A 20,837-nucleotide genomic window follows, 5' to 3' on the forward strand; every position below is an offset into this window, starting at 1 on the left:
ATGCTGGTGTCTTGGCCATCAAATTCGCTTGATGTGAACCGGATGGCGCTGCATTTTGAACAGTACAGAGCGCTACCTCCATACCTACAAGCTACCGGCCCATAACTTATGAGAAATTTGTAGCCTGTGCGTAGACTGCTGGTGCCACTTACCTCTGGAAAACTACCAATGGCGTTTCGAATACATGCCATGCAGGATCTCTGCAGTATTGCGCTCTAAAGGTGGGGCAACACCGCATTAGGCAGGTGACCGTAAATGTTTATTTCATCAGTGTACACACAAAATAACAGCTGACAACGGATAACAATAACATGCCATGATATCGGACAAAAGCATACAAATCTTTTGGATTATTGAGGGGAAAAAGGCAAGGAATGGCACAAATTAGCAATTTGTTCTTAAACTAAATTACTATACAGCTGAATTTCATCCATTGCTAAATGACAGTTAGGTCGAAGCAGTAATTTCACAATTCAAGATAACATTGCAGCTCAACTACATTTATAATGTTAATCGACTTAAACATCTAATCGTATTAATACACGCTTTCGAGGATGAAGTTCACATATTGAGATACACATCATCACAATCTTACCCTTGTGATGTCGTGCGTATAAAGATGCAAAGCGTCAGTTGTAATTCGATCTAATTTGAAGATGATGAACTTTATAAGAGCAGTCGAGCATAAATATTCTTATAAACTGCTACACATGCATCTTGCTCCTCTATGCCTTCGACAAGCTAAAGATTAAACTATACTTACATATAGCTTCATCGTAAGATGTCTGTGTGGCAGAACAGAAGCTTTCTGTATGGAAAAATTGTATGTGTAAGTTACGGTCATTTAAATCTCTTAATCGCCATTCTGGAAGTTACGAGTACAGCCGTGATAATGGTGGGAAAACGGTGTTTCAGACTGTTTAGTGTCTATTAAAGTGCGATTTTCTGGGTGGTATATGGGCCACTTGGGAGGAATAACTGATTTATACAACCTTGTCATGTCTCACGAACGTCTCTGGCGCCTTATTCTATGGATTCTATGAATATGGTTGAGGGGGCCTCCGTGATGGGAGCGCATACTTGTGGTTGCCATTAGGTTAGATAGTAGTTAGCTAGTTTCATGTTTCGTGGATCATCTGCACGATAAATCATAATGAAGTGGAATAAATCATTTTTACATTCAAATAACAAATTAATTTGTAAATATGGCTACATGCTGACATTTTAAAAATGTTTTAATTTTGTAACATGCATATATTAGTCAGTAATTCGTACCCATATATCCTACACATTGCAATAATAGTAATACAAAATAGGAATTGGGACGAAGAACATTTTTCGGTATGTTTTCAGATTTTATTTCGTTATCTGTCGTATTTTATACCACTGGGTAAGTGATCAAAAATTTTGATTGCAGCATTGCGAACCCCTTTGTGTGTTAAGGAAAAGCTTAACGTGGAGTAATGAATGTCACTTTTTTTTCTTCTGTTGTTGTGCTTTACACATCATTGTTCTTTTTGAATTCCAATGCATTATTTACATTTAACTTCACAAAGGAATAAACATACTGTGTGCAGTAGTCGAAATTTCTGGCTCCTTAACTGGATGTCTGCACTATGTTCGTGGGTGATTACCACCTATTATTCTCACAGCACGTTTCTGAGCAATAAAGACTTTCTTTCTTAAATACGAGTTACCCCAGAACACTATTCCGTTCTCCAAGACTTGCAACGATTCTAACTGCAGACGAAGCAGAACTATGTTCTTTTAGGGGTTCCAAAATGTGCTTTTCTTATTTTCTGATCAATATGGACTTATAAAAATTCTGAAATTTCCACCTTATTTATTATTTCTGCATCATGTATTACACTTATCATTGGTGTATTACCTCTAGATGTGCAGAACTGAATATGTTGTGTATTTTGAAAACTGAGAGTCAAGCCATTTGCAGAAAACCAGTCAATTATACTTCTAGGACATTTGCTTACTGTTTCTTCTGTTGCTGCATGTATGCCTGGATTCATTAAAATAGTAGTATAATCAGCAAAAACAACTAATTATACTTCCTCTATATTAGATGGAACGTCGTTTACATACATTAGGATCAGTTGCGACCTAAGATTGAGTTTTGAGGAACTCCATGCGTCACTGCTCCGCAGTCAGAAGAATCTCCCCTGATTATACTGTCTCAGTTGTTATGTACAACTTTCGGCATTCTTTTGGTTGGATAAAACATTAGCCGCTGCTTGGCTATACCATCTGTTCCACTGAATCTGTAAAAGCTCAATTTGTCTAGAACAATATTGTGCTTCACACAGTCCAATGCCTTAGACAGGTAACAGAAAAAACCAGCTGGAGCTATTTTGTTATTTAATCGCTGCAGAACGTTTGTGAGGGAACGCGTAAATAGCAGTTTCGGTTAAACATTTCTTCTGAAATACAAACTATGATTTACTGAGCATGCTATCGAGGATACTGTTCTAGAATACATCGCGTTCTCAAAAAATTTGGAAAATTATGACAATAGTGAAACAGGTCGGTAATTATTGACATCTCTCCCATCATCTTTCTTATAGAGGATTTAACAATGGCGCATTTCAATGTGTCTGGAACCATGCCTTGATTTAGCGATGCACTACGTATTCCAGATAACACAGGGCTTATTATAAGGGGACAAGTCTTTTGTGCCGGCCGAAGTGGCCGTGCCTGGAACCGCAAGACCGCTACGGTCGCAGGTTCGAGTCCTGCCTCGGGCATGGATGTTTGTGGTGTCCTTAGGTTAGTTAGGTTTAACTAGTTCTGAGTTCTAGGGGATTAATGACCTCAGAAGTTGAGTCCCATGGTGCTCAGAGCCATTTGAACCAAGTCTATTGTACTCTATCGGAAACGCCATCAAATCCAGGTGGGATTTCGTATTTGAGATAATATTTAATATTCTTAATTTCAGAATAAGAAGTCTGTGATGCATGCATATGACTGAATTTTATGAGAGTTGTTTTTTTAAAATAGTGATCTGATTATTCACTTCAACTGTTCGTTCCTACATTTTCGACTACATTTATGAGATGATTACTAAATGTACCTGCTACCTACTTCTGATCATTTGTAGCCCTTCCATTGAATTCAATAGTAATATTATCGTGTTCTGCGGTCTGTTATCCTGCCTCTCTTTTCATTACGTGACATATAACCTTGAGTCTGTTGTCGGAATTACTAGTTTCTGACATAACATGCATGTTCCTTGATAGGTGTTATCAACTGCATTCATCTTATTGAGGATTTAGGTTGTAGATTAAACCACTGACGTATTAATTACTTCTAGACTAAGGATCCCCAGTTGATGCCTGTGTGTGTGTGTGTGTGTGTGTGTGTGTGTGTGTGTGTGTGTGTATGTTAGGAGCTGGAGAGGGCAAGGTGATGTCACCAGTTATTATTCCAAAATGTTTCCGCCTTAAGTGAGATGGAGAGATGTGACTGGTTACCTGTATTGAGTTACATCCCTCCACCTCACTTAAGGCGGAAACAAGCTCTACTGAGGGAGGCCAAGAAAATCTCACCAATTTGTGAATGTAATCAAGAATAGCAGACAATTGAACATCTAGTCCAACGCTGTCCACTTCATTCATATCCTGGGATTCCCGACAAATTGTTCACTCTCACACCCAGCTTAATGAATTGGTTGAGAAACACGTACTTTAAGGTTTAATCTTATCTTATATCATATGTATTTTGTATAAAATCACTTGTCTTATATCAACTGTATATTGTATAAAATCACCACACGATTAAATAAATTCCAAAATATGGAGCTAATTCGACTTTGTCGAGGTTTTCAAAATAAAGTAATTGATTGAGTGATATTTAAGCTTACTGTATCCATATGTGTTTTCATGTTCGTAACTGGCGCATTTTGTTCCAGGTCAACCTGCACAGTAGTTTTTTAGATAAATCTTCCTGCGAATCGCAAAGCCAAGACGTCGAAATCCTGCTCAGAAAATCGAAAACGTTAATTGATCGGTGAGTAACTTAAACATTATCATTAAATTCAGTATCTGTCAATATAAACTGACGTTTCCATTTATAAGTTCCTTATTATTAACCATACCCTCAATTATTTTTTGAGAATTAATTATCTCTGTGTCTGACTACTATTTTTCTATCGTTTTTCAGTTAGTGTAGGTGCAAATAAAGCTTGTGTCAAACAAGCGCGCTTCAAAGTTAATGGCTGGTCGCATATAAAAAGCGGTTAGAAATATCGATTGGTTCACGCACGTGCAAGATTCTGATTGGTCTGTTGCAAATGAAACGTTCTTAGTTTGTCATTGTCTGCTTTCGCAACACGGTGTGTAATAATGTGTGCCATAATAATAAATTCAGTAGTGGTTAATTTTTTATAGAAAATCATCATTTACAAGAACGTTATCTTAAAAATTCTAAAAATATCAGTGAAAGATTCCTTGTTGTGAAGAAATCTCCCACGTAAACACACAATCAACGAGAAATTCAGTTAACGAACATTTAAAATGGCTTTCTTAGAACCATGATATCATGGCTTTATTTTCCTTCAATAATCGGTAGCATTATCTTCTCATTTGTTCATATGCACACTATCCAATCCGTTTTCACAGTTTGTAGATTTTATTATTATTGCACGCATTTTAACTTGCAAAGGCAGACAATGGTTGGTAGATTATGGTTGAATATCTCGTAGCCAGGATAAAGAATAGAAATTGGCCGTGTAATTTTCAGATAAATCAGCCCAGCTTTAGATTTCTTAACGATTTAGGCAAACTGTCGATAATGATGAGAGGGGGTCGCAACAGAGCTCCATTAGATTGACTGTCCTGCAGAATCTTATAATTGTGTCACTTCCCTCATCGAAGGAAACAAGTGAACTAAAAGACAATATTTATGTTACATTCAGCTCTACCCAGTTAACGATAAACCAGTTAACACCACAAAAAAGCATAAAACTATGTCACTTGCTGAAAGAGAAGCAAGTAACTGAAAATATCTGGTTGGCTACTTGTGTCAAAAAATAATGCACTCATTTTGTAGTCAGAGAATATCAGGAATTCGGAAATAAGCAGAGAAAATGCAGTAACAGTGATTTGAAAAGTATCGTTAGTAGCTCAACGCAGATTTCACTGAAAAGTGAAAAAGTTATAAGCTATTAAATACAAAAGATTTTACCTAGAACGGATACTTTTATTTTATTAACAGGCAATGCTGCAACGGTCGCGTACATGTTTTCATTCGTTATTTGAATAGATTCGCAGGAAAATAACGTAGAATTTTTATTAAATTCTCTGTAAATTCCCGCGGTGTACATTTTACTAGATAAAAGTGCAGACCTATACAACTGCGAATACTACTGCGCCACTACACAAACTGCTGAGACACTTGCCGATGAAAAACTTAATAATGTAGAAATAATTATTAAATTATCCATATATCTCCGACTACGTGTGTGAAAACTCCCGGATGCCTTTTCTAGTATATTAGGAACCATGGGATTAAGCTTGGTTTTTGTTACTGTGTTATCACTTTGATACTGACAAAAATATTCTGTTTCTCAGTTAATTAATATGCTCATACAATCTGACACAACCGTGAATCGTAATGTTACAGAAAGAGATCCGATTCTGGATTAGTTCGGTATCATCGACAATGTTTGCCCGGTTCAAGGAAACAAAGGGATCACAAGCACTAACGCCATGACAATATCAACGCTGCATCAAATTACTAATTAAAAAGCTTGGAAAGAGATTTCGCATGGCCCTTCCCTCATTGCATTATTTAAGTCAACAACATAGCCAGACATTTTCCCTAGGTTGGGGGATGGATAGGAGGTAGGGAGAGCTCATCAGTCTCCTGCCTGGTTGGACGTGGCCCGCCATGAATTCCTCTCTCTTGCCTACCTCTTAATCTCAAAGTATAGTGTGTACTCATTATACAGTTCATTCGTTTCAACATGTATAATTCTCTTTCACTGGCACTGAGGATAGCGAAGTCACCAGCAAAACTTATGATTGAAATCTTTTCTCTCTTAATTTAAATCCACTCTTCAATCTTCATTTCATTTCTCTTATTGTTTCTTCGATGTCTAGGTTGAACAATAGGACGAAAGACTGTATCCCTATCTTACAAAGTTTTTAAACTGAGGACTTTGTTCTCAGTTTTCCACTCTTATCGTACTCTCTTGGTTCTTATGTACGAGAGCTATCCACAAACTACATTACGTTTTGGAATTAAAAATAAATAAAGTATTGGAATTTTTTTTTATTATATACAGATGAAAGCCACACTTTAAGACTACTTTTCTACATAGTTGTCATTTAAATTAAGGCACTTATCGTAGCGATGGACGAGCTTGGAAATTCCATCGTCGTATAATTCGGCCGCCTGCGCCTTCAACCACGTGGTTACCTCTTTTGGGACAGAAAAGGTGTGACTTTTGTGGATTTCCTGGAAAGAGGCACTACAATAAACTCTCAAAGGTACTGCCAAACTCTGTACAACCTCAGAAGAGCAATACAAAACAAGCGCAGGGGAAAGTTGGGCTCAAAGATCTTGCTGACTCACGACAACGCCCGGGCCCACACGGCAAATGCCACTCGTGAAGTTCTCGAATCTTTTAAGTGGCAGTTCTTTCCTCATCCGCCGTACAGTCCCGACCTGGCACCGAGTGACTTCCACTTACTCCCAGCAATGAAGAAGTGGTTGGCTATGCAGCGTTTTGATGACGACTCACAGCTTCAAGAAGAGGTAACCACGTGGTTGAAGGTGCAGGCGGCCGAATTTTACGACGAAGGAATTTCCAAGCTCGTCCATCGCTACGATAAGTGCCTTAATTTAAATGTCAACTATGTAGAAAAGTAGTATTTAAGTGTGGCTTTCATCTGTATATAATAAAAAAAATTTCCAATACTTTATTTATTTTTGATTCCAAAACGTAACGTAGTTTATGGATAGCCCTCGTATATTGAACACTATCTGTCCCTATATCTTACTCCCATGTTCCTCCAAATTTCTAAAATCTTGCATGATTTTCAAGGTCGACTATTACTACTAATATGTCTACATTTTTCCTGTGTTGCTATTACGTTGCCCGAACTGTCAAATAACTTGAATGTGATTTTCAACCTGCAGCGCTGATTTCAGACATCCTGACAGATAAAAATTATACGCCGGGCCGAGACTCGACCTCGGTTCGTTTGCATTTCGCGGGCAAGTGCTCTGTGGACTGAGCTACCCAAGAACGATTGACGACCCTTCCTCACAAACTGACTTCCGCCAGTATATACTGGTTCTTTGTAGACGTACATTTCCGGAAATTTCTCCCTAAATTGGGGCCTATGCTTGACGCCATACCGGTATGCAAAACTTAAGGACGAAAGATAATTTCGAAAGGTATGTCACTGCTGCGAGCTCTTGTTAATCTGCGCTACAGTGAAACACGTGTCTTCTATCGCAGGACCTTTTATCTATAACGAAAGACCTACAGAATTCAGCAAACAAATGACACAGTCCTATATTATATTACATGGATATAGCATGCAGTAAACATCTGTCAGTATCGACAATGTGAATCTTATTCACAGTTGGACAAGTTCAGCGCATACATTAGTTCTAACGGAACTATGAAATGGTTTCAAAAAAATGGTTCAAACGGCTCTAAGCACTATGGGACTTAACATCTGAGGTCATCACTCCCCTCGACTTAGAACTACTTAAACCGAACTGACGTAAGGACACCACACACATCCATGCCCGAGGCAGGATTGGAACCTGCGAGCGTAGCAGAAGCGTGGTTCCGCACTGAAGCGCCCAGAACCGCTCAGCCAAGACGGCCGGCTGAAATGGTTTCACATTATAGTCTTATCTTTGTACTTACCAGTATAATGGTACACATGCCTAATATCGTGTAAGGCCCGTACCAGGACGCACATGTGCCGCAACATGACGTGGCAAGGACTCGACTGATGTACGAAGTAGTGCTGGAAGGAATTGACACCTGAATCCAGCAGGTCTGTCCATAAATCCGGAAGAGTACGGAAGGGTGGAGATCTCTTCTGAACAGCACGTTGCGAGGCATCCCAGGTATGCTAAATCACGTTCATAGCTGAGGAGTTTGGCGGCCAGCGGAAGTATTTAAACTCAGAAGAGTGTTCCTGAAGCCACTCTGTAGCAATTCTGGACGTGTGGGGTGTTGCACTGTCCTGCTGGAATTGCCCAAGTCCGTCAGAATGCACAATGGGCATGAACGGATACAGGTGATCAGACAGGATGCTTACACACGTGTCACCTGTCAGAGCCGTATCTAGACGTATCAGGGGTCCCATATTACTCCAGATGCACACGCCACACACCATGCCTTCATCAGATTGAACAGTCCCCCGTACCCGTACACGTTCATCCGCTCCATACAATTTAAAACGAGATCCGTCAGACCTGCAACATGTTTCCAGTCATCAACAATCCAATGTCGGTGTTGACGGGTCCAGGCGATGCGTAAAGCTTTTCTTCGTGCAGTCATCAAGGATACCCGATTAGGCTTTCGGCTCCGAAAGCCCATATCGATGATGTTTCCTTGTATGGTTCACACGCTGATAGATGTTGATGGCCCAGCACTGAAATCTGCAGCAATTTGTGGAAGGGTTGCACTTCTGTCACACTGAAAGATTCTCTTAAGTCGTCGTTGGTCCTGATCCTGAAGGATATTTTCCGGCCGCAGCGATGTCGGAGTTTTGATGTTTTACCGGATTCCTGATAGTCATCGTACAATCGTGAAATGCTTTTAGCGGAAAATCCTCACTTCATCGCTCTTACGTTCAGAGTCATTTAAATCTTGAGAGCCTGCCATTGTAACTGCAGCTACCGATCTAACATCTGCGCCAGACACTTCTTGTCTTATATAGGCGTTGCCTTTTTACATATCTCTGTATTTGAATACTGACTATAGCAGTTTCTGTGGCACTTCAGTGTAATGGCAGCAGAACATTTTGTTTCGTTTAATATCTTTTAGGTTAGCAATAAATATACTCAGATTTGTGCTTTCATGTATACAGTTGTTGTATTTCGTCGCAATGACCCGGCCACGCCACAACGCTCCAGAACAAGTGAATAAAGTGACGAGGAGCCGTCGTCTCGAAGCTCTCAAAGTGATTTGCCTTATCTGACCTGAAAATAATTTACTAATCCAAAATGTTGTTCTTTGTGAGCTCCTACTACGAACAGAGAAGGTTTTTGTTGGAAGAACTGACTTGGATAAGGAACGAAAATGTTTTGATTAAGTACTTCAACGTTGGCATTGGGTTGCAATCCACGCTTGCTCTCATAGACTATCTGATGAAACCGATGCTTCAGTTAATTAAATTTACGAACGATACAAATTTGAAATAGTGCTATGTGATTTTAAATAACTTTACAATTATTATTTTCTTTGGAAATATGCTAGCCGCGTGGGGTAGCCGAGCGGTTCGCGTGGCTCTCCCCGTCGTTGGCTCGAATCCTCCCTCGGGCATGGATGTGTGTGTGTTGTCCTTAGGGTAAGTTAGTTTAAGTTAGATTAAGTACTGTGTAAGTTTAGGGACCGACGACCTCAGCAGTTTGGTCCCGTAGACGTTACCACAAATTTCCAAGAATTTACGAAAGTCCTACACAGTTCGCCTGGCTTATGTACAAAAACCTGCCGTTCTCAACACAGTGATAAATTGATAAATAAACGTTTTAAAACTGAATGACACGTGCAAGATTTGTTTGGTGAATGAGGTACCAACCCAGTGCACCCGATCACGTGTTAAAGTCACTTCGTAAACACAGCAAGATACTGCACACGTTGATCGTAGCGGTTAGTACCAGTCTGTAACACATGCGACAACAAGATGTAAGCAACCACACTGCTCCATTGCAAGAGAAAGTCGTAAAGAAAAAGGACACATTACTTTGTATTGCTCAGCAGACAAACAGAGAGGACGTTTATACGCTTGCTGTCTTCAGGTCCTCAATACGAACTCATTAATGCACTCACACCTACTCCTTCTCTCTCTCTCTCTCTCTCTCTCTCTCTCTCACGCACACACACACACACACACACACACACACTCTTTCTCCGTTTCAGCGCATCCTATTGTAGTGACACTTATTACCAGCTCTTCATACCAGTCTCACGGCTTCTGTCGACAGCAGTGCCAAAACAGATTACGTACATCAAGCAACTGTCAGACAATCATGTTCCACTTATTTCTAGCGTCCTCTACCTGCTTAGCACTGTTTGCTTGCTCGTATCCACAACAACAAACACACTCCAACTGCCACCTACTCGTTTCGATAATTAGCCTGCCCAGGTTAGGCGACGATACCCTCGCAGTTCATTGGCTGGCAACGGGACGCACGAACTTCTTCTCACCGATATGATTCATACTGACAGGGTGCATAGGGAACGACTAAGACATAAAAAAAAGTGTGTGAAATCTTATGGGACTTAACTGCTAAGGTCATCAGTCCCTAAGCTTACACACTACTTAACCTAAATTATCCTAAAGACAAACACACACACCCGTGCCCGAGGGAGGACTCGAACCTCCGCCGGAACCAGCCGCACAGTCCACGACTGAGGCGCCTCAGACCGCTCGGCTAATTCCGCGCGGCGACTAAGACATCAGCATATGTAAACAGGAAGACGCAACTCTCAACCGTTTTCCAGAAAATCGAGCTTGAAAATTTTAGGCGTGCTTATGTACTTTGTAGGGTTGCTGTTATTCATGGAGTCCGCAGCCTAGCGAGTAAACTCTTAGTTTCCTAAAACAAGCGTCTGTGGGCTGAACCTCGCCGTTCGTATTTTTTTCCAACGTTATTCTAACAACAGATTCATTATGACTCTGCAAATTATCAATATTTAATGACTGACCGTATCTCTAACTTGAGAATTTTTTATTTAGATTATCGGGAAAAAATTAAGGACTTACGAGAACTTGCAAATCAGTATATTTGGCGAAAACTATAGTATATAATCTGTGAGGTACTGCTCGAATCAGGATGATACTGATAGTAGAAACACGGAAAACAACAATAACTGCGAGATATGGCACCGTAATGAACTTCGAATTTTTCCACGGTCATGGTTTTCTCAATGTTCCTATGACAAAACTTAGTTTAAATTCAGAAACTGTTCTCGGTCGCCACCACTCATATCGAAGCATATCGTTGCGAGTATTGGTGCAGATAGCTCAAAAAAATAAAGCAGTACCACCAGCGGGATTTGATCCAGCAATCCTGTGCCTGCGAAGCTAAGTACTTACTACAAAAAAAAAAAAAAACTGCAGGTTGAGACAATAACTTGGAAATAAAAAAGAGAGTATTAGCTGCTAGTGTCTTTGAGAGGAGGCAAACGAATGCTAGGGCGTACGGGTGCGATGTTGGCAGTGGTCGCAATTCATGGCCTGCAGTCACCTGTGGTGACAGCTGTGCCAAGGTAGGAAATGTATAGAATTTTTTGTTTTAGTGTTTATTTAATGTATTTATTATTATCTTCATTATTACATATGACGTTCATTTTAACTGAAGACACTGAAATATCACAAAAACTACATATCGCATCAAAAACAGCTACAGTTCCCGTTTGTTTGTATCGGAGGGAGGCATCCAGTGATACAAGACTCGAACCGCCACCCCACCTACTGTGTTGGTGGCGGGAGGGGGGGGGGCTACTTTGAAATTTTCAGTGGGAACCCCCGTTTCTTACTACAGATTACGATTCTACGGCAAGATCTACATGCGTTTCGCCTGAAGCATGTTCTTCGTTTCGCCACAGATGGCGCTGTAATCGTAGGAAAAGAGATGAGTACACAATCGTAATTTACGACATGCTTCTCAAAGTCCCTTGAATATCCAATCGCACGTGGGGCCGCACATTCACGCAGCGAGAGTAGGACAGGTCAGTATTTCGTAACTTCTAATTGGAAACCCCTATCGCAACGCTGTTTTCCTTCGACATATCGAACACGGGACTATTCGACGCGCCACCGTGATCGTGTAGCGAACTACGACGTATCATAACAGGCAGTCCACTGCGACCGGAGCTCATGTATCGTGCACACGTAGAACAGATAGCGGCTCTAAGCGTTACGATACTTGCGCAGTGTTTATGCCCTGCATATCTGTCTATCATTTGCAGAACAGACGAGCAAGTGAACGATGAAAGTTACAAACACAGAAGAAAAAATTTAAATGATTCTGATTTACAGAGAACGTGGAGAAATGTTGACACTGTTATTGTCTTGTATGCCAAGCATTTTCGGGAGGAAGCTAGTTCTCGCTCGTTCTATTACAGTGTTCTGAACGCTTTTATGTCTGATGGCAGCGTACATATCGGCAAAAGGAGACGAACTAAACGCGTCGACGGAGAAGCTAATGAAATAGCTGTACTAGTGGCAGCGCACCACAACCCATGGATAAGCGCCAGCTATTACACCGCAGTTCCGGTATGTCCTTAGGTAATATTCTCAACAACAAAAAATGGTTCAAATGGCTCTGAGCACTAATGGACTTAACTTCTAAGGTCATCAGTCCCCTAGAACTTAGAACTACTTAAACCTAACTAACCTTAGGACATCACACACATCCATGCCCGAGGCAGGATTCGAACCTGCGACCGTAGCGGTCGCGCGGTTCCAGACTGTAGCGCCTAGAGCCGCTCGGCCACCCCGGCCGGCGGTAGTATTCGCAAAGTATCAGCAAAAGGTGAATCACGATACTGTTAGTACACAAGGGGTGTTTGATACGGACCATTTAAACATCAACACAGACAAGCATTACCCCGTGCGCAGAACACTGGAACGCGTCCGCACTGCGGTCCTGCCTGTTGTGTCTAGACAAGACAGCCTAGACACAATGAGAGGAAGCCGAAAGGCACACGCTTAAACTCACGGAGACTGGCGTGAGGTCTGAAACAGGATACGTAATGAATGCTATAAAGAAAAGTACGTAGCTTCTGGAATACTTAACTTTAATCCACATTTGTAGAACATCGCTCTTGATGATACATGCTTCACACTATTAATTATTAAAGCTATGGCGCCTTGCTAGGTCGTACCAAATGTAGCTGAAGGCTATGCTAACTATCGTCTCGGCAAATGAGAGCGTATTTGTCAGTGAACCGTTCCTTGCAAAGTCGGCTGTACAACTGGGGCGAGTGCCAGGACGTCTCTCTAGACCTGCCGTGTGGTGGCGCTCGGTCTGCTATCACTGACAGTGGCGACACGCGGGTCCGGCGTATACTAATGGACCGCGGCCGATTTAAAGGCTACCACCTAGCAAGTGTGGTGTCTGGCGGTGACACCACACTGCCGAAGGCAGATTGGGATGCTCGATTTGGACTCCTTGGATGCTACTTACCCTACAAAGTATATAAGTGCACCTAAAATTTTCAAACTCGATTTCCTCGGAAACACAGAAGAGTTACGTCTTCCTGCTTACACATGTTGAAGTCTTAGTTGTACCCTACGCATCCAGTCAAGATTAACCAAATCTGTGAGGGAAGTTCATACGGACCACCTGTGAGCCAAACTCGCTCGAGAGACCGAAGACAAAGACCTAAGTGTAGCCAATGTAGCAGATAAATAGCGGAAATCGGTCACTGTTACCGAAATAAAAGCAAAAGTGTATGCCTGTAACCAAGATATAAATAAATGGAAAATATTAAAGAGGACAGATTAAGGCCGACACCATTCATAGTCTGAAGAAAATTGGTAGGTGCCCAATAGATATACTGTAAAGTTTTTAACTTCGGCATACGAATCAAACTCAGCAATGACGACCTATGGAAAGCCACTGCTTGTAGACACGCAGCCATGAGTAGTGTAGGCAAAAATATATATATATAAACAAATAATTTCTTTCTGGCTGAAACGATATGATTGCGAAGACTTTTCCTAGCCTCAAACATCTATGACATTCGTATGGAGACTAAAGCGACGAATGAAAATTTGTGTCAAAGCAAGGATTCGAACATGGGACTCTTGCTTGCTAGGTAAATGTGCTAATCACAACACCACGTTGGCCCAGTGGATTTCACAACTGCGGGTATTACTCTATCATGCCTCCCTCATGAACGGGAGTTTGGACTTAAGAGGGAGGCATGCAAGATAGTCAAAACAGCTGTGCAAAGTCAGTGTGCCAGGGCTGTGCAGTGGTTAGCGCATCTGCCTCGTAAGCAGGCGACTGATGTTCGACCCTACAGGCGCCTTTCGGCACGCTAGCGGCAAGGACGTCTTGTCTACGTCCTCGCTGCGCAGCTCGCTAGCGGAGTTGTTTACGTGATTCTGCCGTCTTAGCGAGCAATATTTCCTTCGAAAGAGAATGGCTTATGCCCACAGAAAATCGACACAGAAGATTAGCTTTTTACCTGAATATGCCCCTACCAAAAGCACTTGAAATCGAACATTTTATCAGAGATGAAGTCAAGATTTATTGCAACGATCTTGTTGGCATCCATCTGTCTATAGTGAGCAGTGTGGTATACGTGAAACTGGTTAACGGAGACATATGTGACAAAAATTCTAAGTGCAATTCGAAGTTATTGTAAGTTCCGTCAGTCTGATGGACACATCGGTGACGCAACTGTGGAACATGCGGGACTTGGACTGCGGTCGATCCGTGTGTCTGAACTCCCTTTCGAGGTGCCTTCAGAGGTAGTGGTACCTCCATTCCGCCCATATGGAAAGATGATTAGTCATACAGCTGAAAAGTGGGTTCGGTTCACTACATACCCAGTTATCAATGGAGTACGACAGATCCGAATAGAGCTAACCAAACATGTGCAGTCCTACTTATATATTAGTGGCAGCGTTGCAATTATAATTTATGATGGCAAGCCGAAGACATGCTCGGAATGTGGCAAAGAAGGAAACCTCCGTTCCAGCTGTCTGCAAAGCAGAATCACACAGTTACCGTCTGGGGACCTGCAGGCCACGACTGACCCGACGACGCTACCGCTGACGTTTGTCGAAGTTCTCCATAACGAACCCTGATCGCGGTCGCCACTGATTCCTACTACTGACACATCGTCGTCTCCGTTAATGCCTCAGGATGTTCCGGACGGACCGACGCCCTTGCCTCCTCCTCCCGTCATGTGCAGTGGTGAGCAATATCTAGTGCAGAGGATGGCCATCGACTCCACGGTTGTGCCTGCCGATGCTTTTGTGCCATCCAGATCCCCAGGCGCCTTTGGACACTGATAATCACGTATGCAAGCAACGGTCACCGAAGAGACGTCGGAAACGGCGGTTCGCCCCGTCTGACACCTGCAGGACGCAGTCTCAAGATGATGGGGATTACAACTATCAAGATGTTCCCCCGATGGACGATTCCGTGGTAGAAACACCAGTCTGTCACCGTAGGAGGTGCAACCATCTTCGCATGCACCAGGCGCTGTACCGATGGACGTTGAACAGCAGCTGAGCCAGCACCACTCTTCCACCGCCGACGTGACGCCTCCTTCGGACTCCACTGGACGCACACCATCCGCGCACCTTTGCGTGGTCTGACGATGTAGACGACGAAACATCCATCGTTTTGACAGCAGCGAATGCTGCTGCTCCAACATATGACTGCTAATAGACAATGTTATTGGATGGGGATGTGCAGCCTGCTGGTACAACATTCTGTGCGCTGCTGCTCTTCGTGTCTCCATGATCGTCCCAGTAGTCCCAATTCCGCGACAAGCTTACTGGATTGGCTCCATCAATGTCAACACCATTGGCACCCCTGTTAAACTACAATTGCTCTGTGAAATATTGAGGGCGTCGGACCTCGATGTTGCCCTTCTGCAGGAAGTTCGCCTAGCGACTTTTCCTAATATCCATGGCTACGCCGTGTGCTGAAGGTGGCAGTGGGACAGCTATTCTTTTAAAGAAAGGCATTGAGGTAGACGACGTGATTTACCCACCATCGGCTAGGGGTCTTGCTGTGACTTTCCATGGTGTCCGAGTCATCAATGTTTCGCCCCCTCGGGCACGGCCAAGCGACGGGAACGGTCGCGATTCTATTCAGAACAGGTCGCACCTTTGTTTGTAGGCCACTACGACTATAATATTCTTGGCGGCGAGTTCAAGTGTGTTTTATCCCAGAAGAACCAACATCCCCATTTCACCACATGCCAGGAACTCAAGCTGCTCGTGCATGAATTGAACCTCACGGACACTTGGGACCGCGTGCATGGTGATCGACCTGGATATACATACGTCACCGGCTATTCAGCAAGTCGTCTTGACCGTGTCTATGTTTCCCAAGGAATCGTAACTGCCACGCTTGACTCTGAGTTATGGTCTACCGCCTTCTCAGACCGTACTGCCTACATTTGCTATGTTTCGCTCCAGAGGCAGAAGGAGTGGCGCGGTCGAGGCCTGTGGAAGCTGAACGTCGCCCATCCCAAGTATCTGGAATGTAGGCAGGTCGTAGAGACGACGTGGAACAACTGTGTGAGACGCCTTCCAGCGTATCCTTCAACACTCCAGTGTCCGCCCCCGGCAGCTGAGTGGTCAGCGCGACAGACTGCCAATCCTAAGGGCCCGGGTTCGATTCCCGGCTGGGTCGGAGATTTTCTCCACTCAGTGACTGGGTGTTGTGTTGTCCTAATCATCATCATTTCATTCCCATCGACGCGCAAGTCACCGAAGTGGCGTCAAATCGAAAGACTTGCACCAGACGAGCGGTCTACACGACGGGAGGCCCTCGTCACACGCCATTTATTATTAACACTCCGGTGGTGGATCGACTGCACCAAACCTGCTTTACATCGTTCCATGATGAATTACGGTCGTACCATATGCCGTGGCAACGACGTACCGTGGAGTACTATTTCACAACTCTCCGGGAACTCTCAAACCATGCCCCCTCTGTTCAGTGACAGGTTGAAATTCGACACATTAAGGCGAAGATAATATCTCTTATGCGTCACTGCCTTGAAGGCACAATAGTACGCACAAGATGTCACGATTGTGTACTAGGAGAATCCCCATCCACGCATCATATTATCCGAGAGAAGCAGCGGTGTCGGAGAAAGCTGGTCAACGCCCTCGACATGCCAGATGGTCATCGACTGACGTCCAAGAATGATATAGTAAACGGCTTTGTGGATCACTAGAAACAGTTCTATGCAGCAGAGGACCAGCACTTGGCGGTAACAACTGATGTTCTCCGTCCGTTAATAGTTACCCTTGACGGGGCTGCTGCAGAGATTCTCACAGAGACAATTATGACTGATTACGTCGCTGGTGATCTTCATAAGGGTGCGGCGAACAAAGCCCCAGGTCCCGACCGGTTTCCGCTGGAGTTTTACCCCACATTCCACGACATATTGGGCTCACTCTGGACTGCGATGTATGAAGAACTGATGAACCTTGATCTTCCCCTCCCACCCGAATTCGTAGAAGGCTTGGTTATCTCGGTCCCCAAGCCATCGGGATGTCGGGGAGTTAGACATTATCGGCCGTTGAGCTTGTCGAATTGTGACTTCAAGATTTGTACCCGGTTTCTTGCCACTTCTTGTTACTGCAGGGATTTATTTATTAATTCGTTTTAGACCAATATTAGAAACTTATAATTGTGGTTGGCCTTCGGCGCGTCATCCCTCAAGTCATTTCCCTGGATCAAACGTGCTTTGGTGGTGACAGTAACAGTCAGACGGCACTCAGTGATTACCGTGACGTCATAGCCCTGGCCACGACCTGCCGCAGATGCGGTGCCCTTGTGACAGTGAACTTCGACCACACCTTTGATAGAGTGAGTCATGACTTTGTAGAAAACGTACTCTGACGGATGGCCTTCCCCGACATGTTTATACACATCGTCTTGCAGCTCCTCCGAGGAGCCAAGTCACGAGTGCTGGTCAATGACCGTGTGGCGGGCCCTGTTAATGTCATGCGGTCAGTCCGTCAAGGATGTCCGCTGACGATGCTCCTTTTCGCCATCGTCCTTGAGCCACTGTTACACGGTATGAGGAGCCGACTGACAGGGATAACAATGAGGGAGCCTGCTTTCATCTGCCGCGCCTATGCACATGACGTGGTGTTCTTGGTTCAATCGGAGGATGAAGTGAGAGAGGCACTGGCATGGATCAACCAGTACGGGACTGCTGCGGGCACCCGTGTAAACCTGGCGAAGTGTAGTGCTATCTTTGTTGGTAAAGGTCTTTCAGCAAAGAGTGTGGCTCCACTGCCATTAGTGGACAGGTTCAAATGTTTGCAGATCACCTTCACGCGTGATCTACAGCGCACGATCTCATTTATCTATAAATGGCTGCTTCAAGCTATCCGCACGAAAGTTCATGCCAACCTCCTGAGAGCACTGGACATGTTACAACGGATGAATTTTGTTAACACTCATGTAGTCTCGCGACTGCCCCATTTAGCACAGATTTTACTGATGCCAAAGGCAATGGCACACAGGCTTCAGGCGGCGTTCTGCTACTTTGTAAGCTCAGGTCTTATCTTCAAAATCCGCTACGACACGCTGACACTTCCTCCTCGATATGGCGGCCTCGGCCTTGTCAACGTCCAAGCGAGAGCAGCTGCCCTTTATGTCAGTACGGTGGTTAAATCGTGGACCCGCCGCCGAACCGGATTATCGGGAAGCCTGATTGACGAACTGGCCTCTCTCTCTCGAGTGGCACCCGTTGCAGTAGCCCATACTTCTTCCTCTCTTTCACATGTCAGGACCTTTTTCATCGAATACAGTTATGTCAATGGCGTCTTGCCTGGTACCAGGAACCAAACGGCACGTGATGTTTACCACCAAATGATGAGAAATCATACTCGGAATGTTGTGGAAAGCAGATATCCTACGATCGCATGGCCCGTGGTTTGGCGTTCTGTGCGCCATGTCCTCCTCGACACGAGCGCTCGTGCGACCTGGTATCTGGTCTTTGATGGAAGATACATGACACAACTTCGTCAGTATACCATAAAGATTACAGATTCGCCGCTTTGTCCTCGTCACACGCTTGACACGGACAAACATCGGCTGATGTGTGGATCTTCTGCAGAGGTGTGGGCACCTGATTCAGAAGATGCTTGCCTTTCTTCTACGTACGGCTCCCCATGCCACTACTTGAAATCACTTCTGTTCGCAGATGAGACATATTTCCCACGTACAGAGACCAACCTGTGGTCTGGATAAAAGGCCTCTCGATCTCTTATTTTTTCCATGAAGGTGATAAGAGTGTTCATGACTTTTGGACGTTCCTGCAAGATCACTTTACTTTTCTCGTGCACCATTCGCGATATCGTCAGTATTTTTTTGGGATAGTGCCTTCTTCGTTCACCCCTGGAGCTAGGGTGTTCCAGGTATGAGAAGCTGATTTCAGTGTGATTGTGTAATACCAGGACTCGGTCTAATGTACCGGCTAATGCAGTATTCTTCGTGAAGACGTGCCTGGAACGTGCCTGACTGACATGGGATTCAGAGTGCGTCTACCCACAAGTTGGCTGAACGCGGATGCCATTTTGTTTGTTCTGCCAGGAGGGCGTTTTCTTTAATTACTTTAGTTCCCGTTATGTTTTGTTTGTTTTTGATGGTAATTATAGATCATCATATTTCCGCTGGAGGGCGTCCTACGTGATCTCAACAAATATAAAAAATAGATAAATAAATAAATTCATGTGATACATGATTCGAAAAAAACAGACGTTGAAAAAATATGCTTATTTAAGTTTTCAAGAATTTTTTTTATTTTATGAAGAAGACCGTCATTTATTTTAGAACACCAGTGATTTTTATTTGCTTTGTCATTATCTAACACATTTAAAAAACATAAAGAAAAGAACATAATAATTAAAGAAAAGGGTGGCAGGTAGGCGTCCACTTCTCTCCAACTTTTTTTCAGATTTTCTTTTCTAAAAGATTCTGGGTTTTTCTTATTCATTTAGTAGAAGTATTATTTCAAAATCCGATGTTATTTACTATAAGCATTGTATCTGCTGCAACCGTTGTTGCAATGGTCAACGATTGGAATGCTACCCCAGTGAGTGCCATTCTATGTCTGAAAGAAAAAAAAAATTCCTGGCCTTGGCACAAATTTTCATTCGTCGTTTCACTCTACATATGAGTGTCAGTAAATGACTGAGACCTGAATAGGTCTCTGGAACCGTATAGTCTCACCTGATTAAAGCACCTGTAATTCCAATACAACTGTAGTACCTCTGCAGTGCTGTTTAAGGGGAATATCAAGTACGCTGAGGTGCGAATGGGAATTTTGACTGAGTAGGGAGGCCTGCTACAGTATTCGTGGTGTTGAGCAAAACGACTGTGCCAAGGGTGGAATAGTTGTTAACGCATCTGCCAAGTGAGCAGGAGACTAGCGTTTGAACCCCGGCCTCGCTAGAAATTCTCCTTCATCGCTTCAGTTAGCATATAAACAACATTTGTTTAAATGTTAAAAATTGGTAGGAGAGGGGTGGTGGATAAGGCGGCGTGTGCCGACAGGCTGCAGCCGGCGTCGTCGTGCGCGTCGTCGGCGTCGTCGGCGGGCGTGGCGGAGCCGTCGGTGCCGCTCATCTTCAGCAACGCGCTGCACGTGGCGGTGGAGCACGGCGCCGTCGACGTGGCGCGCCTGCTGCTCAAGTACGGCCTCGAGCCCAACCAGGGGGGCCGGCTGCCGGGGCCGCCCGCCTCCAGCTTCTTCCGAGCGCCCTCCGCCGCCGCCGCCTCCACCTCGTCCGCCGCCGCCCTCTGCAGGAACGGTAACTACTCGTTCACTTTATCTGTTTCTATATTAGAAAAGATAAACTTCGTTTCCAAGACCGCTAATAACAACCTTTATTCTCTATAACGGGTTT

The 20,837-nt window shown here is 43.8% G+C and overlaps 1 protein-coding gene across 1 annotated transcript in view; it reads left to right on the forward strand.

Annotated features, from left to right (window-relative positions):
- The window catches only part of LOC126455984 (uncharacterized), a gene marked incomplete at its 3' end in the record, with an annotated part of 1,226,620 nt that overhangs the window by 375,480 nt on the left and 830,303 nt on the right, over window positions 1–20,837 (forward strand). Inside the window, exons 4-6 of the mRNA XM_050091741.1 lie at window positions 3,920–4,017; window positions 16,697–16,714; window positions 20,452–20,664. Coding sequence (XP_049947698.1) covers window positions 3,920–4,017; window positions 16,697–16,714; window positions 20,452–20,664 — 329 coding nt within the window. The remainder of the gene's footprint in view (window positions 1–3,919; window positions 4,018–16,696; window positions 16,715–20,451; window positions 20,665–20,837) is intronic.

The sequence above is a fragment of the Schistocerca serialis genome, chromosome 2 (genome assembly GCF_023864345.2).
Source record: "Schistocerca serialis cubense isolate TAMUIC-IGC-003099 chromosome 2, iqSchSeri2.2, whole genome shotgun sequence".
In the NCBI taxonomy this organism is placed as follows: domain Eukaryota; kingdom Metazoa; phylum Arthropoda; class Insecta; order Orthoptera; family Acrididae; genus Schistocerca; species Schistocerca serialis.